We start from the raw sequence: 14667 nt of genomic DNA, 5'->3' as shown, positions 1-14667 counted from the left end.
GCTTTCATACAAATATACCCTACGTTTTCTTCCCCTTTCGCTATCTCATCATCTGTTTGAAATGCTACTTCTTCTCAAGGCCTTCATCTAAAATTCCAATTCTTCCTTGAAGATTTTCTTGATCTCTTCCATTATCCATAAGATTTTGTTCATGTCTCAGTGGTATGTGAGTAAATGTTAACAACCAGCTTTCTGAGGGAAAATGTATATACATTTCTGAGGAAAAAGGATATTATATATATATATATATATATATATACACATATATATGTATATGATATACTTTGAAGTTTAATGTGCAATTTTGTTTTCTCCATCACTTCTTAAGTCTAGAAATAAAGAAAATAATAAATCTAATCCCAACTTATCACATTTGCCAGTTTTTGAAATGTGAAATTTAACAATTGACTCTTTTAAGCCAGTTTGATCTGACTCCAGCACACCCCACAAGTCTCATTTAAACACTCAAAATATTCCCTTGATTTATGGTTACTTAATAGTACATGCAGTACAATAGTATAATCTCCCCAAATATTTTTTAAATTCCTTGAGGCTAAGACTTATGTTTTACTTACCTATTTACCTAGTACACAGAACATTCTTATTGTAGATTTTTTTGAGTGAATATGGTTAGATGATTGAACATAATCTTGCCTTCTTAAATCACTAAGGATTATTAACTGTAGGATATTTTTTTCTGACAGAACTTCCTCCTCAACCTGATGGTATCAAGATTTCCAACATCACTGATTCCTCTGCCATCATCTCTTGGTCAATATTGGATGGTCATTCTATTTCTTCTATCATAATCCGTTACAAGATTCAAGGCAAGGCTGAAGAAAATCACATTGAAGTGAAGATAAAGAATGTCACCATCACACAATATCATATTAAGGGTCTAGAACCCCAAACAGCTTACTGGGTTGACATTTTTGCAGAGAACAACATGGGATCAAGCAATCCTCCTTCTTCCCATGAACTGATAACACTCCCAGAAAATAAAGGTTAGTGGAATAGAACATTGTATGATTTAAAAGATAATAATAAGGTCCCGTTTCCATTTAAAAAAATTTCCCTGTCATTATCACATCTGCTTGAAATTTTACTATTAGAGATTCATCCTTTTGGTTTAAGACATTGCCATCCATAGGTACCCTCTTAAAATTCAGGTATAGAAGGCTACTATAATTCTTGCTCAAGTTCTTCCTCTTATCTAATTTGAGCTCCAATTCCATATCTTCAGCATATTTGCAAATTTTCTAATCATCATAAATTCATTCTATTAAAAAACAAAATCATATTTCCTTCCCTTTTTCTATCAATGATACAATTATTCTCCCAGTCACCAGGCTCAAACTCTTATAATCATTTTTTGACTCATCCTCCTTTATCTCCCATTTCAATTAGTTATCAAGATATATTGATAATTTTTTAAAATTTTCCACAAATTATTACTTCTTTCTATTACTAATGTCACCGGTGAATTCAGGCCCTCATTGCTTCATTCCTGAAATCCAAAAATGACTTACTGACTAGTCTCATAGCTTCCAATATTTTCCACTTCTAGTCTATATAGTTCTGTATCACATTAATGTTCCTAAAGCACTCCTTTGACCAGAGGAACTTGTTATTTAAAGTTTCCCCTTTTTGTTTATTAAAAATACTTTTATTATTATTAAAAGTATAAAAATAAAAATTATTTATTAAAAATAACCATTTTCAAATTATGTAATAAAACTTCCAATTATTTGCATACACATACACACATACACAGAATAGACTTTTCAGCTTGACATCCCATGCCTTCTACAGGCCTTAGCCTTCCTTCAAGTGTACTGGGTGCCTCTCAACAAATCTGTATTACTCTGAACAATCAACTCCTTTCACTCTTAGAAATCACAGAATGATGTGGAGAAGGATTGCTGAATTAGAAATCGGGGAGCTTAAATTTGAGTCCTACCCTAAGTATTGACTAACTGTGTAACCATGGGTGAGTCACTTAAATACTCCTTGGTCAAATGTAAAACTCAAATAGTCAATAAAAATAATGGCTATGTGCCACTCATGGCTAAACTTTGGAGGATACTAACATACAAAAAGATATTCCCTGTTCTTGAGAAGCACAACACAAAAAAAAGTTCAAAGGGAAGAGGAAGTAAAGGTATTTAGAACATAGTGGAGAAATCAAAGATATTCAAAAGCATGGAAAATGAGGAGATATCATTCATGTTTCTTTTGTTTAAATGGGTGTTTGAAGAGATAGGAGTCCCACGGCTGATTGGATCTTGCATAATGATATGGTGTTTTTTTTACTCCTCTTACCAATTTCTATAAAAATCTGTGTCAACCTTCACTCAAGGTTTTTGGTCATCAAGAGAGAGACTATTGACCCAATTTATTGACTATTGCTTGCCTAACTAATAAACTGTTCATGCTTGAGTTGAGATGGGGAGGAAGATGATATGATTTCCTGATGAAAAGTTTACTAGGTACATGGTAGAGAAGCCAAAGAAGTGTGAAATGAATGCAGCCAAACGGAATATGAAATATATGAGGAGTAATTGTAATCCTTGTACTGAAAGGCAGCTGGTTAGAGAGACAACTTTATAAGCAGGAAGGCTTAAGTTCAGTTTCATTCTCTGACACAAACTGGATGTGTGACCCTGGGCCAGTCATTCCCCAGGAAACTCTTAGATGGCAAAGTAGGGCACAAATCTACATTGGTAGAGAGAATTCCCTCAGTAGGAGTTTCCTAAATCAATAATATAAAAGTCTGGTTCCTCCTGTCCAGCCCCTCCAAAATTTTTTTCCATTACCTATTTCAGAGGGTTCTTATGAGGAAAGAATTTTGTACATTTTAAAGCATATCTCGGTGATCATGAATCGTACTTCAGAAACTGAATCGTTTATCCTCATTGGGTTAGGAAGTTTTCTCTCTTTTTCATCTAAACATAACTTAATTTATCCTTCAGAGTCTCAGTTCTTGACCTAATTTCTCCATAAAGCTTTGCCTTCAGCCCACATTGCTCCCTTCCTCTCCCAACCCTTACAGTATGTGTCTAATTTTTTTCTTTGATTCATTTTATTTTTAAATTACCCCCCTCCCAGTTACATGCAAAATCAAGTTTCAACATTTACTTCCAAACCTTGAGTTCCAAATTTTCTCCCTTACTCCCATCCTACTTCCCCCATTGAGAAAACAAGTTACTTGGTATAGGTTAAAAATGTGTAGCCATGAAAAACATTGCTACAAAAGTCATGTTGTAAAAGTAAATATAACCCCTCCTTTCTATCCCCCAACACTCACAAAGAAAGAGAAATGTCAAGAAAAATAAAATGAGGTAAAAAATAGTATGCTTCAGTATGTATTCAGACACCATCAGCTCTGTCTTTGGGATGGATAGCATTCTTTATCATAGGTTCATCAGAGAAATTGCTTCAATATTGCTATTCTAAATATCCTCCAACCTATTTCCCCCACCCCAATTTATTCTATTCTCTCTCTTCTTTTACCCTGTCTCTCTCCAAAAGTGTGTTTCATCTGACTACCCTCTCCTAGTATCTTCCCTCTCTTCTATCACCTATACTCCCCCTCCCCTTCTCTCATCCATTTCCTCTCTTATTTTCTTCTAGGGTAAGAAAGATTTCTCAACCCAAATTGAGTGTATATGTTATTCCCTTTCTGAGTCCCTTTAATTGAGAGTAAGGTTACTTACTCCCCTTCACCTTCCCCCTCTTCTACTCCATTACAAAAACTTTCTTTTCTTTTATGTGAAATAACTTAACCCACTCTACCTCTCTTTCCCCTTTCTTCCACAAAACTCCATCTTTTAAAATATATCATATCTTCAAATTCAACTCCCTCCTGTGCTCCTGCTAACCGCTCTAATAAATGAGAGAGTTCATATGAGTTATCAGTATCACCTTCCCTTGCAGAAATACAAGCTGTACTTGAAGATCAAACTTTCTGTTCAGCTCTGGTCATTTCATCAGGAAAGTTTAAAAGTCCCCATTTAATTGAATGTCCATCTTTTCCCCTGAAAGAGTATGATCATTTTTTGCTGAGCAGTTGATTCTTGTTTGTAAACCAAGCTCATCCAGAATATCATATTCCAAACCCTATGAGCCCTTAATGTTAAAGCTGCTAAATCTTGTGTTACCCTGATTGTAACTCCATGATATTTGAAGTGTTTCTTTCTGGTTGCTTGAAATAGTTCCTCCTTGACTTGGGAGTTCTGAAATTTGGCTTTAACAGTACTGGCAATTTTCATTTTGGGATCTCTTTCAAGAGGTGATAGGTAGATTCTTTCTATTTCTATTTTATCCTAACTTCTAGGATATCAGGACAGTTTTCCTGGAGAATTTCTTGAAAAATGATGGGTAGACCCTTTTTTGGTCATGTCTTTTAGGTAGTCCAATAATTTTTAAATTATCTCTTCTGCATCTGTTTTCCAGGTCACATTTTTCCAATGAGATATTTCACATTTTCTTCTAAATTTTCATTCTTTTGGTTTTTGTTTTATTGTTTCTCTATTTCTCACAAAGTCATCAGTTTCCCTTAGCTCCATTCTGCATTTTAAAGAATTGGGTTTTTTTTTCAAATTTTTTTATCTCCTTTTTCATCTGGTCAATTCATTTTTTTAAGGCAAACTTCTCCATTTGACCAAACAGTTTTTAAGGTGCTATTTTCTTCAGTATTTTTGCATCTCCTTCACCAAGCTGCTGACTTGACTTTCATGATTTTTTTCAAATTGCTGTCACTTATCTTTCCAATTTTTCCTCTACCTCCCTCACTTGATTTTCAATAATTTTTTTGAGCTCTTCCATAGCCTGAAACCAATTTATAGTTTTCTTGGAAGCTTGGAGGATTCAGAAGCTTTGACTTCATTATGTTCTGAGTGTATATTTTGATCCTCCATGGGACCAAAGTAATTGTCTATGGTCAGATTTTTTTTCTTCAATTATTTTCTCATTTCCACAGTCTAGGACTTGATTTTAACTTTGTTAATGTGGGGTTCCGTTTCCAGGATGGAGGAACTACTCCTCAGCCTTTGAAGAATTTTGCTGCTGTTTTCAGGGTTATCCCCTCGTAGGGAACTGTAAGTTCTCAGTTCCTCCAAGTCTTATGAGAAGTTATGACTGGTCCCCATAAGCAATCCCCTCAGCCCTGGAACCATGGGGGAAAGTCCCAGCTCTGCAGTAGGAGTCAACTCTGAGATTTGAGTATGGACAAAACAAGAGTCCTGCTTTAGGGATTGTAAAAAACCTTAGTCCAGAGTGGGTTTAACACTCTGGAAGTAGCTGCTGTATGACTCCCTGCCTGGTCCTGTTCCCCTGGGGCCAGGTCTTTGCTAGGCTAGCACTGGACTGGAAGCCGCTTTCACCCTGGTGTGGCAGAGTTTTCCTGTTGATCTTCCAAGTTGTCCTTGGTAATCCCTGGATTGAGAGGTCTGAAAACTGCCACTGCTACCATGGACCCAGGCACCACCCCCAGGGAACCAGGCACCCCATGCTCTGTTCCTGGATGGTTGGAGCCAGTTCACTCCAGTGAGACCCAGGCTTGCTGTGGTGCAACAGGTCCTTCCACCAGATCTTCCAACTTGTCTTTGACTGAAAAAAAATTGTTTTGCTCAGTCTTTTTGTGGCTTCAGCTACTCTAGAATTTGGGTTAGAGTCATTATTTAAAGGTATTTGAGGGAGAGCTTGGATGAGTCCCTGACTTTGCCATTTTGGCTCTGTGTCTGAATCTTAGTTGGTTGATTAATCCTACTCTTAAGCAGTAGTATTATTTGAGCATAGGCATTTATATTTCTTATAGTAGTGATCCCAGTGCTCTGCCCATAGTAGTTGTTTTATAAAATCCTTTGCTAGTTTAAATTGAGTCATCACTAGGAAACATTAGAAGAGGTGAAGGGATGAAATGTCAGACAAAATTTTACCAATAGAATGCATGAGAGATAGGAAGATGAATTGCCTACTTCACTTGACCAGAACCACTTCTGAGGGTGTCCTTTTAGGATCTATTCTTTTTTTTTTTTTTGGTAAGGCAAAGAGTGTTAAGTGGCTTGCGTAAGGCCACACAGCTAGGTAATTATTAAGTGTCTGAGACTGGATTTGAACCCAGGTACTCCTGACTCCAGGGCTGGTGCTTTATCCACTATGCCACCTAGCCGTTGTCCCCCAGGGCCTATTCTTTTTGTAGTTTGAGAGGCTCCTTGAGATTTGAGAAGTGGAAACTATAATCTCTGTTAATAATTATTCTTGTTTAGGGGCGGCTAGGTGGACCATAGGCTCATCAAAATTTGTCTCTATACCTGTGAAACCCAATTGGTTCTCTGTTTTTCTATAGCATCCTGAAGACCACTGTCAAGCTAGGGGCGAATGAGGCTTACAAAAACAAAAAAATAGGTAAATGGTCTCTGCCCACCTTTACTAAAGTTTAAATAGATCCACTGCCATAATTTTGTCTAAGGCACCAATATCCAATGGGGATGGGAGTGGACATACCTCTTCTATAATTTAGTTACTCTAGAGATTATTGACCTCTGCTTCATAGTCATCCACCAAACTTCATCATACAACAGAACATAATTCTGCACTCTAATCCTACCTTTAAGATCCTATTGCCATGATGCTTTTATCTTAGGGACCCAGGTTCTCTACCCTGTATCTCTTTGGGGTTATATATTGGTCACTATAGGAAACAGGCCTTTCCTTGCCCTGATATAACTATATTTGAGGTTGGAGAGTCATCTATCTTGAAGGCCCCTCCCCACATGAAAAATGTCCCCTGTGTAACTGCTCACGCTAACTATTCTCTCTGCCATCTTAAGTTCTGGGACACTTAATACTCTAAGTAAAATAATTTCTAGCTATGTCTATAACTATTCCTAATTTATTTTCCCCCAACCATAGAACTAACAGAGCTTGGAGGGGAGAAGATGTTGCTCATTGCCATCCTTGGTTCAGCAGGGATGACCTGTTTGACTGTGCTGTTGGCTTTCTTGATCATGTTGCAGCTGAAGAGAGCAAACGTCCAGCGAAGAATGGCCCAAGCCTTCCAAAATGTGGTACTGTGTTATTAACTATTTACAAATATATTTCTATAAAACATAATAGAATCTATAGAACATAGAACAATTAGAACATAATTACCTTTCTCTCTAGAAACATATTCCAAAAGTTTGGGCCTTTTTGAAGCTTTCCAAATTTGATTCAACAAACATATATTTTTAAAGGACCAGTAGGTCCTTAGAAGTAATAGTGGTCACTATACTAGGTTTTAGAGATACCAAGGCAAAAATAAAGAAGGCCCTGTCCTCAAGGTGCTTCTATCATCTATCTCCTGGAGTTATGAGGAGCAAATAAGATAATGGAAATACATTTTGCAAATTTTAAAGCTCTATAGAAATACTAGCAAGTATTTTTCTTCTTTTTCTGCTAATTATTATTATTATGGAGACAAGTAGGGGAATCAGGGAAAGCTTCATGGAAAAGGTGACATCAGAGCCCTAAAGAAAGACAAGGATAGGGTGGCTAGGTGGTGCAGTGAATAGAGCATCAGCCTTGGAGTCAGGAGTACCTGGGTTCAAATCCAACCTCAGACACTTAATAATTACCTAGCTGGGTGGCCTTGGGCAAGCCACTTAACCCCATTGCCTTGGAAAAAATCTAAAAAATAAAAATAATTAAAAAAATAAAGACAAGGATATTGAGAGATGGAGATGAGGTGGAATTGAGGACACAGCCAAGATATGGGAATACCAATTTCAGAGAATGAATGGTTATTAGATCTGGCTGAAAAAGAGTTCATGAAGGTAAGTATATAAAAAGATACCAGAAAGGTAAACAGGATCTAGATTAAATGCCTAATGAGCCTAGAGGGCTTAAAGAATTTGTATTTGTCTAGACAATGAGGAACCACCAAAGATTTCAGGCAATTTATTTTTCTTACTGACTTCCACTATGAAAGGAAATTGAAGCTTTGACCCCACCCTTCCCAAATAAATCTTCCAATAGAATATGAATCTTTTGGCAAGGAAGTCAGCCCATAGCATATTGAGTGGTATTTTATTAATAATCTTTTGTAGTACTTTCCCAACTTCATGATTTCTTATTTTCCAGGTTTCCCTTTTCTTAAGTTATTGGAATTTTTCCTCATGTTCACGTGTCCTTCTCACCTGTAGTCACTTCTATGGAACTGATTCGTTTACTTCTTTAGCCTACACATCAATGAACCACAATATCATCTTTTGTTAGTATCCCCATCTCTGGAATATTTTTTTGCAGTCTAAAATGTTAAGCTTGAGGTTTCCACTTCTGTAAAATTAACAAATACCCTATTCTATCAGTTTTCTAAATCCACAATTTGAATAATGAATCTCAAGTGTGGCTTAAAACAAGATACATTCATATACACAGAATCTCTTCCTTCCCTTCATTAAAGGTTACTAGAAAATTGATTGCCTGGCTCTGTAATTTGATTGGGTCTACAATTTAGTTTTTGTCAACCTAACAGTCACCCTAAGGGGGAATAACTAGTAGATTTGTAAAATGAACTGAATACTATTGGGGGCTCAGGGCCTCTGATAGTTTTGCTCTCCTGGAGACAAGAATGCCTCAGTTCTGGTGGATTGTAGCTAACAATGAGTGTGCATCACATGTAATGTTTTCATAAATATTCAGTACCCCACTTTCCTGGACTGATATCTTCTCACAATCCTGGACAGATGGGAGCAGTAATAATACTTAGAATTTAGACATGCCCCTGGGAACCCAACTGAATTTTTCCTGGAAGTGAAGGACACACATATGAAGAAAGGGAACCTTGAACTTCTCAAAACACTGATGGCTTCCATATGAGGTAGTCATGGGATCAGGGTCTGAGCCATATCTAAACTTTTATTACCTTCAGTTTTCAGTATTGCTCTTTTCATACTCATGCACTTGATTTGTCTAGGGTCACATAACTAGTCAATAAACATTTATTAAGCACCTACTATATTCCAGGCACTGGAGAAGGAAATTGTAAATTTCCTTCATATTTCTAGTGTCTTTGCCAAAAAAAACCCAAATGGGGTCACAAAGAGTCAGACATGACTGAAAACAAGTGAACAATAATATGTATGGGGCACTGTACTAAGCACTGAAGATAAAAATACAAAAACAAAAGACAGTATCTGCCCTCAAGGTACTTACAATGAGGGAAAGACAAAATACAAAAGAAAACTGAAAAGAGGAGTAAGAAGAAAATATCTGACTAGGGTCATGGTGACAAAATTAACAAGAGAATTCCAGATGCAGAGCAGCCAGGGAAGAAATGAAGAAATGTCAAAACTTTATCCAAACACCTGACAAACAAGGCATAGACCTCAAATAGTCACTCTAGAGAAGGCTTTGGATGGTCCCTCTATGACCACACCAAACTTTAACATTGAATTTCAATCAGCAAGCATTTATTAAAAATCTAGTATGTACAAGGAACTATACTAAGTCCTAGAAATTCAAATCTGTAAATGAAATATAATTATGCCACATTCCTTCCTTCCCCATCCAGGTATAGAAAGATTAACTACCAAAAAAACCCCATAAAAACAAAAACCCTTTCATGTACCTTGGTATTATATAACTTGTCACTTCTTTTCCTTTTCCCAGAGAGAAGAACCAGCTGTACAGTTCAATTCAGGAACTCTGGTCCTGAACAGGAAAGCCAAGAACAACCCAGACCCCACCATCTATCCAGTACTTGATTGGAACGATATCAAATTTCAAGATGTGATTGGGGAAGGAAACTTTGGCCAAGTCCTTAAGGCCCGTATCAAGAAGGATGGCTTACGTATGGATGCTGCAATTAAAAGAATGAAAGGTCAGTACTGGATCAAATATATAAAATTTCTATTTGACCAGAGTAAGTCAAAAATTCAGTTTCTTGTTGAAATTGTTCTCTATATATTTATGTTCTTGGAAGCAAAAAAAAATTAGCTAAGTATCAGATGTAACTGTCTTGTCAAACTGTACGCAATACTTCCTTTCAAATGAAAGTCCTGGAATGTGTTGTTCTTCTAGTCATTCTCTGTACACTTCAGTTCAAGCTCTCCCTCTAACCTTTACACTGATGGTCTCAGTTATCTAGAATGCATTCCCTCCTTAAACCACCTCATAGAATGCCTAGCTTCTTTTGAAGAACTGTTTAGGTGCTACCTTCTTCAGGAGGCCTTTATATTGTTCCCCTGCCCCATCTCTAGACTAGTCATCTCTTCCTCTTGAAATGAATAATAGCTTACATTAAACTGAAGTTTAAGGTCTGCAAAACACTTTTAAAATTGTAATCTGTTTTGATTCTCCAAACAGTTCTATGAGATAGGTATTGTTATCCTACCTCTTTTTATAGATGATAAAGCTGAAGTGCACAGGGTCACAAAGCTAGTTACTGACTGAGGAAGAATTCAAACACTGATCTCCAGACTCCAAGTCGAGATCTATGTCTACTGTGACTCATAGCTTCCAGGGTTAGTATTACTTTTTATTAATTTTGTCCAACTATAGATCTCTATGCCACATGCCCCTATAGTTTCTTCCCACTGAAAAATAACCTCTTCAAGGGCAGGAATTGTTCTGTTTTTGTCTGCCTATCAGCATTGTTTTATTTATTATTTGTGTAGTTGAATAGAATTAAATTTAATGTGAGTAAACAATCAAGAACCATCAACAAATTCTAAACACTATTAATTTCTGGGGATTCTGTCTTTCTTGATTCCTATAAAATGAGAATCCAGAAGGCACTAATAACTAATTACTCTATGAGATCCCTAATCCCAAGAGATTAATTTAGGAGAAATGGGAAAATTTAAATCAATACCCTTGGAAGTCATCAGTGATGAGTGAATCATAATCTGCCTTCACTAAACAGAATATGTGTTTCTTTTGCTGCACTTTCTGCTCTGATAATAATTATTATTATTATAGCTTACATTGATATTTACTGCATGATAAACATTCCATTAAGCACTTTAAAATTACAATTGCGTTTGATCCTCACAATAGTCCTGGGAGATAGGTGCTTTTATTATCCACATTTGACAGCTGAGGAAATTGAGGCATATAAAGATGAAGTAATTTACCCAGGATTAATAAATGCCTGAGGCCAAATTTGAATTCAGATCTTCCTGATTGCAGGAATAGAAAGATTAAGTACCAAAAAATCCCATAAAAACAAAAAGCCTCTCATGTACCTTGGTATTTTGCAATTTGTCATTTCTTTACCTTTTCCCAGAGAGAAGAACCAGCTGTATAGTTCAGCCCAGGAACTCTGGTCCTATAAACTATAAACTGTTCTCCCTAGTATGTTGTCATTCAGTGTGTTCACATTAATTCATTCCTGTGCAATAGATATTGGAGACCAAAGAGATCTATGAAGACCTGTAAAAGTTTGATAGGTTGTTCAATTCTATTACCTACTCCACTTTTTTTTTACTTATTTTCTCTCAGGCCAGGGACTGCTTTTGTTTCTGTCTTTGTACTGCCCTCTGCCATATTCCTCAACCCTTCCTTGTTTAGCACAATGTTTTTCACATAATAAAAGAAAAATCAATTATTTCTCTTTTTCTTCATTATCAAACTAATCCTCCCTAAAAGTGGTATAAATGATGGCCATATTAGTTATAGCAATGTAAGTAGCAAAACAAAATTCTATGTGCAGATCAAAAGGGAAGAAGGTTGGCCACAGTGCCCCAGTATCAGGAAAGACTCAGAAATATAATGCAATATCTTTACCTGAGACAAAAAAAAGATAGGTAAAAGAAGTGGTACCAGATGGTAATAGTACTTAAGACAGTCTGTAGGTGATGGTCTGACTTTCATCCTGTTGGATGTTTAGTTGGAAGGCAGGCCCTATAGGCTACAGGAGTACCATAGTGACAGGAATGACCCAGGGAAATCTGTGAAGTATGGGCCAATGTAAGGTAAGAAGACTATATAGGGAAATGATATCCATCCTGTTAAGAGCACTGTGCTTCTCCAAGGGAAGGAAATACCTTCCTTCCCCACCACTGTCCAGATGTCAGACAATGGAATAAAACCTCTTACCCAGTTCCATTTGCTGATTTGACAAGGCTTCAAAGATGTCAAAAAGTTTTGAGTGTGGGAAACTAAATGATACCACAAGCTAACAAAATATGAAGTCAGAAGGAGATGTAGGGTTGAGGATGGGAAATAACTAATTTGGCTTTAGATATGTTAAGTTTGAAGTGCAAGTGGAACATCCCAGTGGAGATGTCCTGAAAAACTAGAGATATACAAAGGTCTAGAAGGGTAAGGTTAGAGTAGATTGTGGAAATTTAGATAAAGGAGTTTAAATTTTTATTTGGTGGGTAGCAATGTGAGATGGTGACCAGGGTGATTCAATCATCCCTATTTGTTCTCTTCACTTTACCACTGACTCATAGCCTAGATGGATTTCTGAGTAAAAAATGGTACTTCTCTCTTCTGGGGAGTGAAATAAAAGGTAATTTTCTTTATATTTTAGTGTTCTGAGATCTCAGTCATAGTTAAAGAATTCCCTAGCAAAATGCTTAAGTTTCTTAGTCTCTTGTTCTGTCTTTTTTATTCTCCCATCCTCCTTCTCTTTCTCTCTCTCTCCCTTCTCGCATTAAGTCCTCAAAGGCTTCCTCTTATCTGCATTTCCAATAAGTATTTACATTCTGGAAAAGATTCCTCAGAATGTATGTCCCTTTCTCAAAGTTCATTGGCCTGCCATCCCATTCTTCCCTATACAAGGGACCAGCTTCCAGTTGTGGTTTCAGGGTCTAAATTTGCCATGATTGCATCTTTTACTCTTATGGTATGGAAAGACTTGCTGTAACTTGGGGGTGGGGGGTGGTAAAAGTCCTGTTGTGGTGATTATGTAGTATATAACCAGCATTCAAAGAGGAGATCTTTGTAACAAATTTCCAGGAAGATTTTATTGGAGTTGGTGAAATAATTGTTTATAAAGAAGGAAGAAGAGATATTCCTATAGTTCACAGAATCATCAAAGTTAAAAACATGATAGAACTATTGATTTCTGACTAAAGGAACTAATAAGAAAGTTGATAATAATGGTTTGTAAAAAGAAAAGAAGGATGTTGTAGGAAGAAAAGGAGGGCTTTCACTGTGTCCTGGGATGGTTGCCATAATCATGAATAATTATCCAAAATTCAGGTATGCTCTTTTGGTTGTAATGGGTGCATATGTCTTACTGAAATGTAAATTCTAAAATGAGAGGCAATTCCTGGGACTTGTCTGAAATTAATTCCATTGAAAAAAGAAAAATTAATATATTTGAAATGTTCCATTTTCTTTATAAAAGAAAATAGTGTGCAGATCTGTCTTGTTCAAATAAATGGTTCATTAGTTAAAATAGTTTTCATTTCATTAGCCTTTTTTTCTAAAGAGCCATTTGAAAAATTTTGAACAAAAGGATGGCATAGTCAGATCTGTAGCTAACAAAGATTACTATGGTTGCAGTATTATGAATGTATTAATGGAGAAGGAAGGAAAGTCAAGGTAGAAGATTAAGAAAATTATTTCAATAGTCTAGGTAGATGGTAATGAGACTCTCAGCAGCATAACTTATTTCACAACTGAATACTCCCCTAATGTCACAGTATGATTGAGATAATAGATGTGGGTTATATGATTTCTCTACTCCTCTACTTCACGTCTAAACCAAATACCCAATTTTTTTTTCACTATTGTCACACTATGACCAGAAGCATTATAGGTATATTAGCAACTGTGGATGGATTTGAGAGCTATTACTTTGTTAAAAATTGACACTATTTATAAAGTAATTGGGGATGAGAGGTGAAGACAAGTTAAAAATTAATTTACTTCAAAGATTCAAATATGGGATTCTGGTGGCATAGACAAAAATAGTCAAAGTCAACTAGAGATGCTATTTGAAATTGTAAGATTGGCAAAAATTGAGGTTGTAGAGAGGGAAAAGAACAGAGTGAAGGTCAATACTCATACTAGGGGGTTGAAAAGCACATGTACTTGAACATCTAATAGGAGGCAGATATTAATTGTGTCAAAAGCAATCAAGAAGGATGAAGAAAACTGGACTGAAGGGAGCACATCATGGAGGATAAAGGCTGGAAAAAAAAGCCAGCAGTTTCCAGTGATTTAAGTGCTAATGATAAACTTTAATAGAACTATTTCAGTTGATAGGTTTAAGAGTAGGAGTCATATATAGATGACTTTTTTAAAAAGAAATTTATTAGTTGATGTGCATACCCTTTGATTTCAGCAATATCTAGATTGTTTCTCAAAGAGATCATAAAAAAGGGTAAAAGATCCACCTGCACAAAAATATTTATAGCAGCTCTTTTTGTAAACACAAAAAATTGGAACTCCCCCATCAATTAGGGATGAGTGAGCAAATTGTGGTAAATGAATGTAGGGAGTACTATTGTTCTGTAAGAAATTGTGAGTGGGGGGAGGCTAGGTGCCGCAGCGGATAAAGGACCAGGCCTGGAGTCAGGAGTACCTGGGTTCAAATCCGGTCTCAGACATTTAATAATTACCTAGCTGTGTGGCCTTGGGCAAGCCACTTAACCCCATTTGCCTTGCAAAAACCTAAAAAAATTGTGAGTGGGCAGACTTCAGAAAAGCCTGGAAAGGTTTGCA

General features: G+C 36.4%; 1 protein-coding gene across 2 annotated transcripts in view; it reads left to right on the top strand.

Moving 5' to 3' along the window:
- TEK (TEK receptor tyrosine kinase) overlaps positions 1–14667 on the top strand; it is a 136152-nt gene that overhangs the window by 89505 nt on the left and 31980 nt on the right. For both annotated transcript variants that reach the window (XM_074206166.1, XM_074206165.1), the window contains 3 exons: positions 705–1004; positions 6916–7070; positions 9655–9865. In XM_074206166.1, the coding sequence (XP_074062267.1) occupies positions 705–1004; positions 6916–7070; positions 9655–9865 (666 nt within the window). The remainder of the gene's footprint in view (positions 1–704; positions 1005–6915; positions 7071–9654; positions 9866–14667) is intronic.

The sequence above is a fragment of the Macrotis lagotis genome, chromosome X (assembly GCF_037893015.1).
Source record: "Macrotis lagotis isolate mMagLag1 chromosome X, bilby.v1.9.chrom.fasta, whole genome shotgun sequence".
Lineage (NCBI taxonomy): Eukaryota > Metazoa > Chordata > Mammalia > Peramelemorphia > Peramelidae > Macrotis > Macrotis lagotis.
The sequence above is the reverse complement of the archived record's forward strand: the minus strand, read 5'-3'. Positions and strand labels throughout refer to the sequence as shown.